The sequence below is a fragment of the Enhydra lutris genome, unplaced genomic scaffold, assembly GCF_002288905.1.
Source record: "Enhydra lutris kenyoni isolate GAN:26980312 unplaced genomic scaffold, ASM228890v2 scaffoldscaffold7, whole genome shotgun sequence".
In the NCBI taxonomy this organism is placed as follows: domain Eukaryota; kingdom Metazoa; phylum Chordata; class Mammalia; order Carnivora; family Mustelidae; genus Enhydra; species Enhydra lutris.
This window is the reverse complement of record NW_019154091.1, coordinates 22,083,570-22,102,463: the sequence shown is the minus strand read 5'-3', so window position 1 is coordinate 22,102,463 and position 18,894 is coordinate 22,083,570. Positions and strand designations below refer to the sequence as shown.

The following is an 18,894-nucleotide window of genomic DNA, read 5'->3' as shown; positions in this document are numbered from 1 at the left end:
AATGGAATATTATTCAGCCATCAGAAATGATGAATACCCACCATTTGGATCCACATGGATAGAACTGGAGGGGATTATGTCAAGTGAAGTAAGTCAAACATAGAAAGACACTATCATAGGGTTTCACTCACATGTGGGACATAAGCAATAGCATGGAGGACCAGAGGGGAAGGGAGAGAATCCAAAGGGGGAGAAATCAGAGAGGGAGATAAACCATGAGAAACTTCTGACCCCGAGAAACAATCTGGGGGTTTCAGAGGAGAGGAGGGAAGGGGGTGGGGGGTAACAGGATGATGGGTATTGTGGAGGGCACGTGCTGTGATGAGCACTAGGTGTTATATTTAACTAATGAGTCACTGAACACTGCATCAAGGACTAATTATGTACTATACAGTGGCTAACTGAACATGATAAAAAAAATAAAGTGATATGGAGTGAAAAAAAAATAGCATGGGATATGAGCTGCCCACAAGAAGAATGACTGGATGTGTTTCCTTCACAGTGGGAGCAAAGCTTGTGCTTGCAGCTTTAATTCCGTGCTGCTTAAAAGACTGGGATTAGGGGCACGTGGGTGGCTCAGCGGGTTAAAGCCTCTGCCTTCAGCTTGGGTCATGATCCCTGGGTCCTGGGATCGAGCCCCGCATTGGGCTCTCTGCTGGGCAGGGAGCCTGCTTCCTCCTCTCTCTCTCTGCCTGCCTCTCTGCCTACTTGCGATCTCTGTCTGTCAAATAAATAAATAAAATCTTAAAAAAAAAAAAAAAGACTGGGATTATTTCAGTTATGCAAGGGGGATGGACTGGGAGGTGAGAATGGTCATTAAAGGATGTGTTTTGCTTTTTAAAATGGGAGCTGGTTGAACTGTAACATGTGTAAAGTGGAAGGAGGCATAACCTGTATAAATCATTGTAACTTAAAAAAAAAATCACTTCTTCAGTGTTCCTTGTACATTTGTTGGTCACTTTATTCTATGTAGTATTAGTTAATTAACTTCACATGTATCTGTAAGGTTTGAGATTAGGAATGGAGTTATAGCCATTTTTATCTCTCACAATGCCTAACCTACGAGATAGTTGTGATACAATGAAAAGAACATCAGAACATCAGAATTTGAGTCCTGAGAATGAAGTTTCACTTCTGATTGTAAAACGGAAGTAACAGTGAACATTCCCATACTGTTCTTTAAAAAAGCAGTAAGAATGTATATGAGAAAATGATTTTTACAGTTTTAAGCAAACACTCCTCATTATATTACAGTAAGATATAAGTATCTCTTATATAAAATTTTAATATTTTTGTAGGATCCTAGATTTAGTTTCACCTTCTGAGACTCCTAATCAAAATACACATCTGCTTTAGACAAAGTATCATTCTTGACAAGAAATATGTAAATAAAGCCAAAATTCATGGATTTGACAACTCTTCTTGAAGCTCAAATATCCACATATCAAAGTAAGTGTGACATGACTACTACTTTACTATCCTCTTGTTCTTCTCATCTAGTTACATTTACTTTCATACCAGATGACATGACAGTTTTTTTATAATCAGGAGAACCAAGAGCTCAGCTATTTTTCACTAAAAGCCATGACTAAATACAGTATTTTGAATAATATCAATTTAGCTAACATTTACTGAATACTAAATATGCTGTATATTGTACCAAGTGTCTTATACACATTATCTAATCTTTACAATAGTCTTATAGAATAGGGGTAAGTATTTTTATTTTATAGATAAGGAAACAGAGGCTCAGAAAAGCTGTGAATCTGCCTAAAGTTAAGAGCAATTCTGGCTTCTACTCTGAATGCATTATGAATCCACTGGAAGAATTTGAATAAAAATGTGATGTTATCCCACTTGTAGTATTTTAAATGGATCATCCTGGTTGCCGTGTGGAAAACAGATGGGGGGGGTGGCAAGAGGATGGTTATAATTAAAATTGTTGCAACTATAATAATTCCAGTGAAAAACAACAGAGTCCAGGATCAGGAAGAAATTAAAGAGGTGATGAAAATAGTCACATACTGGATATATTTTGAAGGGTAAGCCAAGAGAAATCTTGAGGATTATATTGGATGTTTATGGAATAAAGCTATAATGAAGAAAAGCCAAGCCATAAATAAGCCATCACAAATATTTAAAAGTTATCATACCCTTAAATAGCTGATACTTTAATGATCAAGTGACAAAGCTCATGAAACTTTTTCCATGCTGTAAATAGGACCATGAAAATGTCACTGAATGTAATCCTACTAGCTTTTTTTTTTTTTTTTTTTAAGATTTCATTTATTTGAGAGATAAAGAGAGAGAAAGCACACGCGCGAGAGAGCAAATACAAACCAGGAGGGAGATAGGGGCAGAGGGAGAGGGAGAAGCAGACTCTCAGCCCTATTGTGGGGCTCAATCCCAGGACCTTAAGCTGAAGGCAGATGCTTAACTGACTGAGCCACCCAGGCACCCCCTACTAGCATTTTATAATGATATAAAATCTTCAGTAGTAGTGGCTTTGAAACTACTACGAACACAAAGAAAACTGTATTAAACATACTAATTATGCACTATTCCATCCTATATACACTAAATAATGCAAGCTTATTTAACAAACAAGTCTAGTTTTCTCTACTATTGAAAATTTTTATGGCAAACACCAAAGCTACTCAAGATAAAAGCACTCCTAGGGGTGCCTGGGTGGCTCAGCTGATTGATCTTCCAACTCTTAATTTTGGCTCAGGTCATAACCTCAGGGTCATAGGATCAAGACCTGCATTGGGCCCTGCTCAGTAATGAGTCTGCTTGGGACTCTTTCCTTCTTCTTCTCCCTCCTCTCTGTGCCTTTTCCCCTGCTCTTGCATGAAGCTTCTCTTTCTCTCTGTCAAATGAATGAATTAAATTAAAAAAAAAAAGAAAAAGAAAAAGAAAAAAGCAAGCACTCCTAAACATCTGTAGTAGAAGCCTAAAAAAAGAAAAGTGATGAAATTCAAATATAAAAAGATATCAGAATAATCATATCAATAACCAAAACATTAATAAAACAAACTGTTTACTAAAGTCATTCAAATAAATAGCATTCTTTGGCCAACTAAGAAGAACAGGCTGTATAAACTACAATGACATACATTCATGGAGTTAATAAAACCTAAACAGTGAGAACAATGAGAAATAGGTCTATATAACCCACCATATAGTGATCTCCAGAATAGACTGTTAAGTGAAAAAAGCAAATGAAGAAATATGTATATGGTATTCTATCATTTACCTACAAGGGGAAATAATATTTTCAATGATACTTGTATTAAAAAACAAACTGGGGACACGCCTGGGTGGCTCAGTAGGTTCAGCTGCTGCCTTCGGCTTGGGTCATGATTCCAGGGTCCTGGGATCAAGTCCCACAATGGGCTCCCTTGCTCGGCAGAGAGCGTGCTTCTCTCTCCACCTCTGCCTGCTACTCTGCCTGCTTGTGCACTCGCGCGTGCTCTCTCTTTCTGATAAATAAATAAATAAAATATTAAAAAAAAAAAACTGGGGTAAAATACAAAATTTGCAAAATAGTGTGGAAGGAAACAGGATAGATAGAATTGCCATTAGAACTCATTATTTTATGTAAATTATAAAACAAAATTAAATTTAAAAAAGCAAACTCTAAAAAATAAATAAAATTGAACAATGAACCTAATAATATATCTAATTGGTGGCATAACCACACAGAAAAGAGCTATTTCAAGTGCTTTCAACACTTTATGATGGTATATGTGAAGTGGGATACCTTAAGGACCAAAAGAAATGCCCCCACACAAAACTTCAAACTGCTTTCAGTTGTTGTAAAGAGCCTAACATATGTGTAATATATAATGAAGCAAATTAGTAATCATGTGTTATTTTAATACTACAATTCCTGGCAATGAAATAAAGGGAGAAAGGACATATTAATACAAGATAAAAAAGGTAAAGGAAAACATCTTGGTGCCAAGTATGAATTTGAAGCAATGACCAACTCAGTAGCAATGAATACTTCTAACATCCATTACTAGAAACAGGGCTCAAGAGAGAAACAGCAATTCCAAACCCGGGGCAGGGGAGGAAAAAAAAAAAAGGGACATCTTGTAATGCTAGCTAGCAAGGAAGGTTTAAAGATCACTTCATTTGTTCATATCCCAAGGTCTTAGAAGCTAACATGAAGAGACTCTTGATAACCAAAGACGTATAATTTACTAATCAATAAAGATAGTAACAGTAACATATAAAGCACATTAAGTATATTTAAATGCAAGAGCTCCTGAAGTTGCTGATCCCTCAAAAAAACCAATTAGTCCTTTTTGAAGGTAACTAGTGAACCAACTTATTATTTTAAGAATCTGTATTTGGAGGAAAAGAATAAAGACTACAGCCTCTCTTTCCTACAAAACTTGTATTGGGTTGACTATATAAACACAAGTAAGTTTCTTTTACAAAAACATTCCAGTTAAATGAAAAAGAACGACAAAATTAAAATGCTGCCACTGTACAGCTCCTATGTTTTCATTTAATTATTTCTTCAGTTAGAGGACTTGGCTTTCATTGCTTTGTGCATGATAATTCAGTTTTTTTTATAGATTTTATTTATTTATTTGACAGACAGAGATCACAAGTAGGCAGAGAGGCAGGCAGAGGGAGAGGGGGAAGCAGGCCCCCTGCTGAGCAGAGAGCCCAATGTGGGGCTCGATTGCTGAGATCATGATCGGAGCTGAAGACAGAGGCTTTAACCCACTGAGCCACTCAGGCGCCCCTATTTATTTATTTTAGAGAGAGCGTGCAAGCAGGGGGAGGGGCAGACAGGGAGAGAGAATCTCAAGAGGGCTCCACGCTGAGTGTGGAGCCTGACATGGGCCTCAATCTCATGACCCCAAGATCATGACCTGGGCCGAAATCAAGATTAGATGCTTAAGCGACTGAGCCACCCAGGCACCCCTGTACATAATAATTTGAATATATAATTTATACCTTATGGTTAGAGAGTTAAGACTAACTGAACTTATGTATTGGAGAGCTAAATTAAATACTTTTGGGGTTCTGTAATTGTTTGCCTTTTCTAATATGTCCAAAGCCATTCTATTCAATTTTGCCTTTAAAGCACAACCCAATGACAACAGTATAATTTTTAGGGACGAATACCTTGAAGCGACAATAAGACTTTAATACTGCCTATATTAGTGTACTAGTGCAACCATAACAAAATAGCATTAAAAAAAAAATACCACACTGGGGCGCCTGGGTGGCTCGGTGGGTTAAGCCTCTGCCTTCGGCTCAGGGTCCCGGGATAGAGTCCCGCATTGGGCTCTCTGCTCAGTGGGAAGCCTGCCTCCCCTTCCTCCTCTGCCTGCCTCTCTGCCTACTTGTGATCTCTCTCTCTCTCTAGTAAATAAATAAAGTCTTAAAAAAAAAAATACCACAGACAAAGTGGCTTAAACAACAGACGTTTGTTTACTTATAGTTTTAGAGGTCTGAAGTCTAAGATCAAGGTGTTGGCAGGCTTAAAAGGGTTTCTTCTGAGGGTTCTCTCCTTGGCTCAGAGATGGCTACCTTTTTCACAGTGTAATTTCCAGTGGTCTTTTCTGTGTGGATGAACTAGGTGTCTCTTTTTGCAACCAAATTTTCTTTTCTTACAAAGAAACCAGTAAGACTGAATTAGGACCTATCCTAAGAGCCTCTTTTTTAACTTAATTATCTCTTTAATGGCTGCATCTATACAGTCACAATCCAAGGTTTTGGGGGGTCAGAGCTTCAACATATGAATTATGTACAGACACAATTCAGCATACTGAAGGAAGAGAATGATGTTAGTGCATACACATCAATACCTGACCCATCACTATTTAGTAAAACAATGCATATGCTGAATTAACATCACAGTCCCCAAATTTAAGCCTCCTTTATTGTTCCTCTAATCCACTCTGAAGAAGGGGAATTATTAAACAATCTTTATTTTTAGTTCTTCCTAAGACTTCTACCTTATTCAAAGCAGGGAAGTTGAGAATAATTATTTGGTGAAAAGGTGAGATAATTGAGTCAGAATATGAAGAGCCATCATCCATTTTTCACTTAGCTTCTGCCAGGCTGCAAACCAGATGTGAAATTGTCAAATGTCTAGAAACTAAACTGTAATCTCATGCTCTCTGTTCTATGTCCAACAGATCAAATTTTATTCATTTATTTTTTGGTAAGACTTTCTTTTTAAGGTAATCTCCTCGGGGCTCAAACTCACAACCCTGAGGTCAAGAGTTGCTTGTTCTGAGCCAGCCAGGTGCGCTTAGGGGTCAAAAATTTAGAAGTCACTGTATCCAAATCATTCCCGAAACTTTAGAGTAAACTGTGTGGTTCATTGTTTATTTCATCTCTCATTTCAATAGGGATGAACAAGAACTATTTTGTGTATAATGCGGTTCCTATCAAAGCATGTAAACATCTGATATGTTGTAGAGATGATGATGGTGATGATGATGAATTAGCCAGAAACATCAGAAATGTTTCTGGAAGAAGTGACCTTTATGTAACTACATTTGAGAGTTTGGTAGGAGCTGGTCAAGTAAAGAAATAAGGCAAATGAACCAATGTAAGCAAAGACTCATTAATATGAGCCAGCAGTGAAAATCTGGGGACTCAAAAGTAGTCCAGCATTGAGAAAGTGAAAAATATGGAAAGCTCTAAGAGAAATAAGAGGCAGGAAGAAGCCAGATCATTCCTACTATATAATAACACTGATCACTGAGGTGAAGTAGCTTGGCCAAGGGCATAAAATTAGTGAATGGCAGAAGCAGGATTTATAACAAATTTAACTCCAAATACTTCACTTAGCAGAGTAACCCAATTTTCCTAGGTTGTTCCTGGTTTACAAATATTATAAAGGAGTAAGGAAGTTGAGAACCATGATTGTAATGAACAACCACTACTGTTTTGCATGACAAAAGACTACCTCATTTTACACATAAAGAAATCAAGGCTCCGGGGTGCCTGGGTGTCTCAGTTAAGTGTCCAACTCCTGATTTTGGCTCAGGTCATCATCTTAGGGTTCTGGGATCAAGCCCTGCATTGGGCTCCATGCTCAGTGGGGAGTCTGCTTGAGGATTCTCTCTCTCTCCCTCTTCCGCTGCCCCTCCCCTGCCCCCTCATGCTCATGATCACACTCTCTCTCAAATAAATAAATCTTAAAAAAAAAAAAAAGAAAAAGAATAAGAAATCAAGGCACAGAAAGGAAAAGATGAAATGTAATTAGTATTACAGGTAGTAATAAAACTCAAGTGACTCAGACATTCTATTCCTAGGCCAGAGTACTTTTCTTTTTACCAAACACTGCCTCCCATTTAAAATGGTGTATTGGGGCACCTGGGTGCCTCAGTAGTTTAAGCATCTGCCTTTGGCTCAGGTCATGATCTCAGAGTCCTGGGATTGAGCCCCAGGTTGGACTCCCTGCTCCATGGGGAGTCTGCTTCTCCCACTCCCTCTGCCCCAGCCCTTGCTCGTGCACACAATCTCTCGCTCTTCTCTCAAATAAATGAAATCTTCAAAAAAAAAATGATGTATCATAGTTCCAATACACATGGTGGGGGGGAGAAATGAAATACACAAAGAAATAACAATACTCAAGGCTTATAAGAGAGATTCACAGAGCAGAACTCCTATATTCAGTATTTACCAGTGGATAAACTCTGATGTAAGCAGACAGACAATAAAACCTGTTTAGGGTGTTGGACACATAGTAACAAAAAAGTGAAATAATTTAGTGAAAAAATTATTTTGTCAGGATAACTATACTTCCTTGTTAAATGTTTGAAGAATCAGATTTTCTTGGAAAGTACCATTAAAGGTAGATAAGAATGATCATTTCTCATTGAATTTTCTAAAAACCATATTTTTAGAAAACAATTTTAGTAACAAGCATAAATGTTTTGACTAATTAGAGAACTATGTATCATATTCTCCCTATAGCAAAGTAACCTGAGTTACTTTGAATATTAGTTTCCCCTAACAACACACAATTATGTAAGGATAGACTAGACTGCTAAGTATTAATCTTGAATCATTTGACAATGCTCTCCATGCACTCAAAAGAAAAGGAGATGGGAATGGAGAAGTGTACAATTACTCATACTAATACAAAGTACCAAAAGCCCAAAAAGGTGGGGAGATGGAAGATGACCTCCCAAAGAGAGACTGGATATATGGATTCCCAAGAACTGCTTATTCTTTTTCCTGGGAAGAATAGTTTTCATGAATTAAGGTAATATAAGAGTTCATTTATCTGTAACAATTTCTATAAAATCTCAGGTATCCAAAATAGTGTTTGGATATTTGGATAAAAGTAAACATAGAACTGACTTACTCTGCAATGTCAAGATAGCCACAGGAAGCAGCTGCATGTAGTGGTATCCAGCCTTCATTATCAGGTTGATTAATATTTGCTCCATTTTCAACCAGAAACTTCACCATATCAACATTGTCATCAATGCAAGCCTAAAAACAAAACAGAAAGCACAATTAGGAAAAATGTGAATCAATGCTCCGAATAAACTCTGCAGCTTTTATAACATAAATATTCTCTTTTAGTCTGCTGCTATCTCGACTGTACTTCCATCAAACAGGCTAATGGTACCAACTAAAGTGTAAGAGTCCCTGCTTTGAGGCACATATGTGACTAGACTATGCCAATCTCATGATAAAAATAGTAGATACTATAATAACAATCAAAACATTATATAAGTACCAATAATATCCTCTATAGCAATGGCTCCCAAAATGTGGTCTGTTGAGGGGGGAGGGATCCCTTCAAGGAATTTACAAGGTCAAAACTATTCTCAAAATAATACTAAGATGGTAGTTCCCCTTTTCACTGTGTTGACAGGTGTACTTAAGAGTACAGAAAGCACCACCAGCAAAATCTGCTTGTGCACAAATCAAGGCAGTGGCCAAAAAAATTCTACTAACAGTCACTATATCTCCCACTATGCACTCATAGTTTTTTTTAAAAGCTATTTTTATTTATGAATGTCCTTGGCAAAGTAGTAAAACCTATAAATCTTATTAAGTTTGGACCCCTGAATACACATCATGTTTTTAATATTCTCTGGAATGAGACAGAAGTATGGATAAAAAACTTCTTCCAAGTACAATGACTGCTCTAAGGAAAAGCACTTGTGCAACTAAGATGCAAGCTGAACTAGCCACTTTTCCCATGGAATACAATGTTTACTTAAATGAGAAACTATACTTAGTCTAACTTGGGTTTTTGGCATAGATTTTCTTAAAAATGAACAGACTAATTTCAAAAAAAAAAAAACCCATTATTTGCTGTTGATGATGCATTCACACTTTAAGAGCAAATGAATGAATGATTTTAAAGATTTTATTTATTTATTTATTTGACAGATCACAAGTAGGCAGAGAGGCAGGCAGAGAGAAGGGAAAGCAGGCTCCCTCCTGAGCAGAGAGCCCGATGTGGGGCTTGATCCCAGGACTCTGGGATCATGACCTGAGCCAAGGCAGAGGCTTTAACCCACTGAGCCACCCAGGAGCCCTGAATGAATGATTTTAAAGTGCTATTTATGTAACATGGGTACAATACAGCTGTTTTAAAATGAATTAATAAATACTTAAAACCCTCAATTTTAACCTCTATTATCATCAAATATTAATATATACACACCACTGAGACAAAAGTTCTTTGGGGTCTTTCAATAATTTTTAAGAGTATAAAGCAGTCCTGAGACAAAAAAAATTTGAGAACTGCAGCCTATAGTAACTAGAAGAAGGGACTTTGATAAATGTCTACTTTGTGCAGGTAGTATGACTGGTACTTTACTGATTTATATACACTACCCTCCCATAAACCTTCATGAGAGCAGAAATTCTGCTGTATTACAGCATCTTACACAGTTCTTGGCATGTGGTAGGGGCTTAATAAGTGGATGAAAGAATGAGAAAGCTAAGATTCAAAGAGATTAAGTAGCTTGAATAAGTCAGACAGGTGAGAGATGATAGAGCTGGCACTAACAGATGTTTAGATTCCAAAAGTATAAGCTCTTTTCCACACATAACACTGCTTTCCACAGATATTCCTAGTTTATCAATGTATTTCTCACCCATTTGTAGTCTCTGCAACAGGATATCATAAGTGTTAGGTACTTACAAAGTGTTGTAAGAATGAAACCAATTTTTCTTTACCTATCACAGAAGCAAAAGAAAATACTTTCAGTAGCATTTTCTTAGAGAAAAAAAAAGAGGATCAAAAAAAAGCATTACGGTTAAAGTACAAAATGGAAAAATACAGGGAATCAGAGCTTTTAATTCTAGGCTCTAGTTTTGGCTCTGCCACAAATTTTGTAGTAATGGACAAGGAATTCAATCTTTTGAGGCTTAATGTCTTTTTTTTTCAAGTGGAGTAAAGAAGCTGGTGGGTTATATATCTCTCAAATTCCCTAACGTGTTTAAGATTCTTATGTGTCTATGATTCTTTTCCTTGGAACAAGTTATAAGCAACCTGATGACAAGGTCCCATAGTGCCCAGAACAGTACCTTACATGTGGCAGATGGTAAATGAATATATATATAAGTAACATTCATATGGACTTTAAGTATATAGTGCTTGGAAAAAGAATCATTTTCAAAAAGCAGTGGTTAAAGAAAGGGTTGGAGAAACCTGAGAACCATTAGCTATCTAATAACAAAAAAGGAAGAAATGTCAAAATACTGTTATATTAGCAAATAGTCTATAAAATGTTATTTGAGATTGCTAATGACCCACAAAGGTATCAATTAATATTAGATCTAGTTATAGGCTTGATCATTAATTGTCCTTGAGAAAAGTTTTTTTTTTTAAGACTGATTTAATTCTATTACCCTTTTCACTCAATCTGCTTTAATTTGTACAGGTGCTGTAACAGTATTCTGACTTTTGTCACTGATATAAAAATATAAAATTCTATTTGATAAATCTAATATGAATCTGATTATTGTTTTTAAAAATGAAAGATAATGTCAACCAAATAAGAAATGATTCTTTTATAAAGGGATATGGGAAATGCTCACAATTTATTAAATTTTTAAAAAAGGATATAAGAACAGTTATCCTAATATGATTCCAATTTTACCAAAAAAATATGTACACAAAAAGACTAGAATACATATTGAAGTTTAATAGTCATTATCAGTGGTTGTGAGACCATACAAATTTTTATTTTCTTCCTTAAATTTTTATTTCCAAAATGTTTACAATAAATAGGCAGTTTATATAAGAAAATTTAAGACTTGATTCTTTTTTTTAAAGAACATTATTATTATTTTTTTTAAATGAGGGAGAGAGAGCGCATAAAAAGGGAAATGCCAGAGGGAGAAGCAGACTCCCTGCTGAGCAGGGAGCCCAATGTGGGACTCCATCCTGGGACTCCAGGATCATGACCTGAGCAGAAGGCAGTTGCTTAACCAACTGAGCCACCCAGGCACCCTAAAGATATTATTTTTAAAGTGATTTCTACACCCGTGGGGCTCAAACTCACAACCCAGAGATCAAGAGTTGCATGCTTTACAAACTGAGCCAGCATGGTGCCCCCCAAGACTTGATTCTTAAAGGAGAAATATTAAACCTATTTTAATATGGAGAAACAACCAAATTGTTGGTGAAACTGTTTCTTAACCCCTTCAGAAAACCATCTGACAGTATCTACAAAAGTATAATAGGAACGGACTACAATACTCCTATCAGTAATACTGGCTCAATTTAGCAGTAGAGAGAAGTAAGAGAAACATTTTATAATTTTAAGAAGATAATGTTTAAAAAGAGCTCTTCAGGGTTTTTAAGCAGAGGGGTGAGATGATCAGATCAGTATTTCAGAAAGATTACTGGAGGCAATATGAAAAGAGAAGAGCCTGAACTGAGCCTTAGCAGTTTTTCAGACTGATATATCCTGAAAAACTTAAGGTGAGGGACAGGGAGAAGCCATTCATGAAAATAAATGCTACAGGTTCAAGAAGAGGTTGGGGAAAGAAAGATTATTTATTTCATAGCTTTGGATATGCTGAATTTATAGGTGTCTGTACAACTATCTAACCATGTATATCCAGTGGTCAACTGGATATGCAGATCTAGAGCTTTGAAAATAAATGTGAAATGAAAACATCAATTTGGGAATTATCTGCATTAAGGTAATAATATAGTGGGGCTTGAAATCACTTGGGGAGAGGATGTACAGAAGTGATTCTGAAAACAGTAAGAGAAGTGTTAAGATTAAATTATGATCTGTATATTCTATTTGGAAAACAAAGACATTTGTGGTATTTTACTTGTGGTATTTAGTCAAAGAGAAAGTTCTCAAGAAGCTTACCATCCAGTAAGTTCCCAAGAAGTTTACCACCCAGTATAGAAGATAAACACATAAACAGATAATTGTATTAAAAGGAATATGATATAGTTATACGGCTGTACACTACTTATTGTGGGAGTCCAGAAAAGGAAAACTAAGGAAGAATGGTGGGTGATAGTCTGGGACTATTTTCTGGAGAAGGCTCTATACCAGAGCTTAACATATGTACAAGTGACAAACATTTCCTGGTGTATGAATATGCAAAGTCACATATAGTGAGGATAAATGTATGCAGATTCTAGAATAGAGTTTATTTGCCATCTTATGGGTAAATCTTTGACATTGATGAGAAAAGATTTTCAAGACGAATGGTTAATTTTTAAAGTTTAGGAAGGCAATCCTCCCGGCTCTTTGAAAAAACTTAACCTGTGGGTATCGCTAATTCCCAATAAATGAAATGTTGCTGATTCTGATTTAAAATATTTGTTTTTAAGTCAGCACAATGTAAGAAACACCAATAAAAATACCTAAAGCAGTTAATACTAAATCTGCTCGTTCCTTTGATTATAGATATAGTAAGTTTTTGAAATGTTTTAAAATCAATTAAAATCAATGCTAAATACGTTGTCACAAAATATGTATTACATATGAATCTCAAGTCTGTGGGGCAAGTTGTTCAAAGTATCCTCCTGAACATGTATAAAGCATACACAAGAAACTGGCAAGGCATGTCCATAAAAATACTGTTGCTAAGAGAATCAAAGGCTAACATATGCAGCACATTAAGAGACCCATGACTTGTTAACTTTCAATATTTGACTAAATATGGTCAGTTTATTAAGCCATATATGGAAAGAAACAGAATGACTCAAACTATGTCAGATAAAATTTTGGAGATATATCTTAAGTGTTTCATGAATACATATTCAGAGCAATTGCCAATAATAAATGGCTGTGTGAAGACCCATTTGTCATTTAATTCCAGGTACAGGCAGCTTTGTCAACTTAAGCTGTAAACTAATTCAAAAAAGTAGTTCAAGTAAATAAAACATCTGTTTTTATCGAAAAGGAGACCTAGTTATTTTTCTCAGCAAGTTAGCTCAAGGACAAGCTTCGTTTCCCACACTTTTAAAGAAAAAAACTGCAACCTAACAACAGAGCTGAATAAAGGGACTATATTCAACATTGGCTGAAAGCAGACAAAATCGAAGGCCCAATAACTTCTGGGTGAGGGATGTATAGTTTTAAATTCCATTCCTAGAGAAATAAAAACAAATGCGTTAAGCGACTACATAATTCAACTGAGTAAAATCACAATAACAAAATTAGTAGCATCTGAAATAAATTTTAACACTGTAATATTCCTTTTCATTAAAGCGGTTTTGTGTAAAGTACATACGCTAGAGCCACACTGTCTGGGATTAATCCAGTTCTGCCACTTACTAGCCAGGTTTTGTTGGATAAATTACTTAACATCCTGTGTGCCACAGTTTCCCCTGGAAAATGGGGGTAATAACAGTACCCACCTCAAAAGTTTACTATGAGAAGTATATGAATTAATATAGAAAGCACTTAAGTAGTACCTGTCAAATATTAAATGCTTTTGTTTGTGTTAATACATAATCAACATGCTAAATCACCTCATTAAAATTTTCTTTTTTATATTCTTAACTAAAACTTACTTTTTCATCCCTCTACAAATTATAAAACAAGGTTACATGCTGAAGACTTATACAGTACCACTTTGGTTAAAGTCCCACCCGCAATTATTTCTAAAAGGAGGATTAAATTTTGAAAGATGTACTAAGGAAATCTTCGGGATTTCAAACTTCTTTCAAACAAATATTAATATTTAAAAGTTTTATATAAGCTCATTCATACAAATTATATACAACTCAGAAGAGAAAAGAGAAAAAGATTTAGTTGTATAAATGTCATTAGAGAACTTAAATTTAAATAAAATTGTAGCCAATTAATTGAAATGTTTACATCCTGTGCCTAAATGTTAGTAATACAGTTAATTAACAGACAAATTAATTTGAATATGGAAGTAATCTAAATCAATTTCCACTTCCTTGAAACAAGTCTTTATGACTCTTACTAAGGAAAACTTGGTTCTGCTCAACAGCTAGGAAGAGAAATTTGTAGATATACTAGAAAATAGTCCATGCGCTAAGCATTCAGAGTGACACACGTCAGTGAGCAGGCTTAAAGAGGAACTGAACTGAAGATGTACAAGCAAGTATTTTTCTATTTAAAAAAAAAAACTGAATTTGGACTATCAAAGGAGGAATTATGGATGTGGTTTACACAAGAGAAACAATGAAGAACCCTAAGCAGTACTCTCATACTGAATAATAAAAAAATAAATACCTTGGTCTTGCATTAAGATGGGCAAATAATGAACATGTACAATCTTAACAGTCATCTACTATATTAGTTATGAAAACAAGTAAAAAGTTCAGCACCGCAATAACTTTATTTTTTGTTTAAAGATCTTATTTATTTATTTAACAGAGAGAGAGAAGGAAAGCACAAGCAGGGTAAGTTGTAGGCAGAGGGAGGGGGAAAAGCAGAATCCCTGTCGAGTAAGGAGTCCCATAATAGGGCTCAATCCCAGAACCCAGGGATGATGACCTGAGCCAAAAGCAGACATTCAACTGACTGAGCCACGTAGGCCCCCCAGCACTGAATTAATTTTATTTTTTTATATTTTATTTATATTTTTGCCTTTCTACTCTTATCATATAAGCAGGTAGGAAATCTATAGGTAAAAATAAAAACTTGTCCTCATAATAAATCATATACTCAAATGACAAAATGATTGGGACAATAAATATACAACAGATTATATACAATGCTGGAACATGGGAAATTCTTCATTTGGATTAAAAAAAGTTCATGGTTATGTACATCTGGTATCCTAGAAAGAATAAAGGAGACACATTCCTGACAAAGAGAAGATCCAATATATATTTGTGGATTGAATAAACTAGACATGGCAAAGACTATAAAACATCTGAAAAACTTTTTTGAGACCAAAAAAAAAGCTTTAGGAGACAAATAATCTAAGTATTGCTTGCATGCCTCACCCAACAAGTACTACATATTTGAAAGACCATACTAAAAACTGGAAACCATAAATATTCAAAGATTTAAATATATCCTTATCCTCTCATTACGGAGCTCTGTTATTTCCTTTACTGATAGAGATCTATAAAGTAGTAAGTTAAACCTAGATCATTAGAGGCCAACACTTTCATTTGGGAACTTAGAAAGGGAAAAACTTTTCTTCTAGAGTTTAAAATCCTTTGGGATCTAAAGACAACTGAACTTCAAGGATCATTCTCTTGCTAGTCATTTTTATTGACCGACTACTATATATAAAATGCATTCTGGTGAATACAAGGAAGAACACTAAAGAATATAGTCTCTGTTTCCTTTATGCACACTGTTTGGCATATAGGAACTATGTAATAAACACATATAAAATGAATCAAAACAAAATGTTAACTTCTTAACAAGTAGGCATTTATTACTTAGTGTGTGTATGTGTACACAAAACTGTGCTAAGTACTGTGTGAGACTCGCTGCTTGTATTGTTTCATGTGTTCCAGTTTTTTCTCCCAACTAGAAGACAGTTCCTTAAGAATTGAAAGTGCCTTCTATACCCCATAATACCTAACAGAGCCACCCAGTAAATTTTTGTTAATGAGCTAAAAACAGAATATATAATCTATAATTAGGACAATAAGATAAGCAGATAAAACAGAAAAATAATAAGCAATTTAAAAGAAATACAGCATTAATCAAGAAAAAGTCAGTATGAGAGTAGAATGAGTTAAACTTTTTGGAGAAAATAAATCTTTGGCCATGTTTCATTAATGTTTGAGGAGCTCTACATAGGAAAGCAGTTGCAGTTACAGTTTGCTGTTCCTTGTTGTAGTCTTTTATTAGAAGTGGTCACAAACTGACCTGGAGGGGTTTAATCAGTGTATATACTAAGAAGAAAATAATTTAGTTTCAGGAGAGGAAATAAAAGCTTCTACTTAATATTTCTATTAAATTTTTTTAAAGTTTACAAAAATATGTATAACATGGTACCATTCTTGCCACTGATATACTTAGAGTCCAGAAGAATATGTGCCAAAATGTTAATTAACAGAAGTCAAAGTCATTATTTTCCAAAAATGTCTCTATAGTGAGGACATAAAATTCTTATGGCTTTCCAAAACAAAACAAAAACTTCACATACTCGTTATGTTTCCCGATGAGTTTCTTCAGTGTCCAGCAAAATATGTGGCTAATAAAGAGTAGGAGATTCTTTATTAACTCAGAAAGTATTTACTGACTGTCCACTTCAGCCACTATGCTAGTTGCTAGAAATAAACTGGCGAAGAATATAGACAAGAATTCTGTATTCAAAGAGGTTAGAGTCCAGCAGGCAAGACAGAAAGAGTATAATGAACAGTATACACATAACTAGAGTACTTAACCTGAATTTGGGAGAAAGAGGAGAAATCAGAACTTCTGAGGGTGGTACCCAGGAATTTCCACTTTAAAGAAATTCCCCATATAATCTGTAAAAACAGACTAGATTGAAAAACTCTGATATCCATGGTAACTGAAGCTAGAGAGATAAAACAATGCACAAGAAGCATTTGTACAATGGGATAGGAAAAGCCTACGTCAAAACGAGAGGACCATCACTATTTAAGAAAGGGGAGACAAAATATAAGGAAAGAAAAACAAATGTTAGAAGGCAAAAATCCAGAAGGAGAAGGCAGTATGGAAGAAAACACAACTAGGCAAGCCAAATGCCCCATATTTTGGTGTTCCTTAATAACATACTAAATAAAACAGGAGATCAAAGGTAAGATGATAAGCCCTATTTAACAATAAAATCTATCCAATTAAACAAAAGATATTCAGGAATCAAGACAGGATGATCAAAGGACTCATAAGTAAATCAAAAAGAATCCAAATACTATAAATTCTAAGAAAGTAGAAATATTAATACAGCTAACAACGAAATGAGGGGGCAGAAGACAAAAATGGATGAGTGCTGATATGCTAATCTTATAAAATAGTAAAATCTTTCTAAAATTGGAATGTGGTCTTAAAAAAAGTCCTATGTCACTGCATTCATAGACTATTTTCTTGATCTTGAAGGAAAATTTAAGTAGATACTCCCTCTAGTTGTAAAGAAAATTTAATCTAAAATTTAACCATTACTTCAGTCTTCAGTAGTTTTCTTTGGCAAACAAAATCAAAACTAAATTTAACACCTTTTTTAAAAAAAGATTTTATTTATTTATTTGACAGAGAGAGAGACAGCAAGAGAGGGAACACAAGCAGAGGGGATGGGAGCAGGAGAAGCAGACTCCCCACTGAGCAGGGAACCTGATGTGGGGGTTGGTCCCAGGACCCCAGCATTATGACCTGAGCCAATGGCAGACGTTTAACCAACTGAGCCACCCAGGAGCCCCAAATTTAACACTTTTTCATTAAAATAGTATTTATAATATGTGTCCTTTTTAATAAAAGCATGTCAAAAGGTCTGCACAAAGAGATCCTAAAATAATGTTCCCTAAATGATGGTTAGTTATGGATAATTAACATCCACTGGGCCATTATTACTACTTTTTTTTTTAAGCATATAGCACAGTGCCTAGCTCAAAATGAAAGAGCCAAATCCTGCCAGCAACTCACAGTCTAATCAGAAATAAACAAAAAAACAGATAAAATCACAAAATGATATAACTTTTTTAATCTCAAATTCTCCTCTGTATTTTATTTTTTTTTTTTTAAAGATTTTATTTATTTATTTGTCAGAGAGAGAGAGGGAGAGAGAGCAAGCACAGGCAGACAGAATGGCAGGCAGAGGGAGAAGCAGGCTCCCTGATGAGCAAGGAGCCCGATGCGGGACTCGATCCCAGGACGCTGGGATCATGACCTGAGCCGAAGGCAGCTGCTTAACCAACTGAGCCACCCAGGCATCCCTCTCCTCTGTATTTTAATATGCATGGATTACTTTAGTATACCTTTTATGAAATGTTTTAACAAAAATGTTAAATTTTAAAAACTATGTATATGTATATAAATAAATTCAAATTGAAGAAAAGGAGAGACATTTGGGAAGAGAAACAGATTTTTGGTCATGTCCATGACATAGATGGTGGGGGGGCAGATTGCAGGGAATAGGCTAGGTCTTGAAACTATATCCCTGCATCCTTTTCAGAAGGCTGAGAACCTGGTACTTTTATGCTATACTCGGATATGCTATGGCAAAAAATATCAAAGATGAAGTTAACAATATATAATTCTGAGTCCCAGGAGAGAAAATTTTTAAAAAATCTATTTGGTTATTTTAATCAAATAATATTTTCCATTTTAGACTACCAAGTTATTTTGTATTTCTGGGACCACAGATGGAGAAGTTACAGGAGCAGGAGTTAATATTTCCAAGTCACAAGATAAGAGGGTCACTAAATATTCAAATGGAGAGCAAAGGGTTTATCCCTCTAACCCTAACAAAAACAAATGAGCAAAGATGAAATTGATTTTC

The 18,894-nt window shown here is 35.3% G+C and overlaps 1 protein-coding gene across 7 annotated transcripts in view; it reads right to left on the bottom strand.

Annotated features, from left to right (window-relative positions):
- The window catches only part of LOC111141992 (protein phosphatase 1 regulatory subunit 12A), a 142,943-nt gene that overhangs the window by 90,594 nt on the left and 33,455 nt on the right, over positions 1-18,894 (bottom strand). For all 7 annotated transcript variants that reach the window (XM_022494905.1, XM_022494907.1, XM_022494909.1 and 4 more), the window contains exon 2: positions 8,354-8,484. In XM_022494905.1, the coding sequence (XP_022350613.1) occupies positions 8,354-8,484 (131 nt within the window). The remainder of the gene's footprint in view (positions 1-8,353; positions 8,485-18,894) is intronic.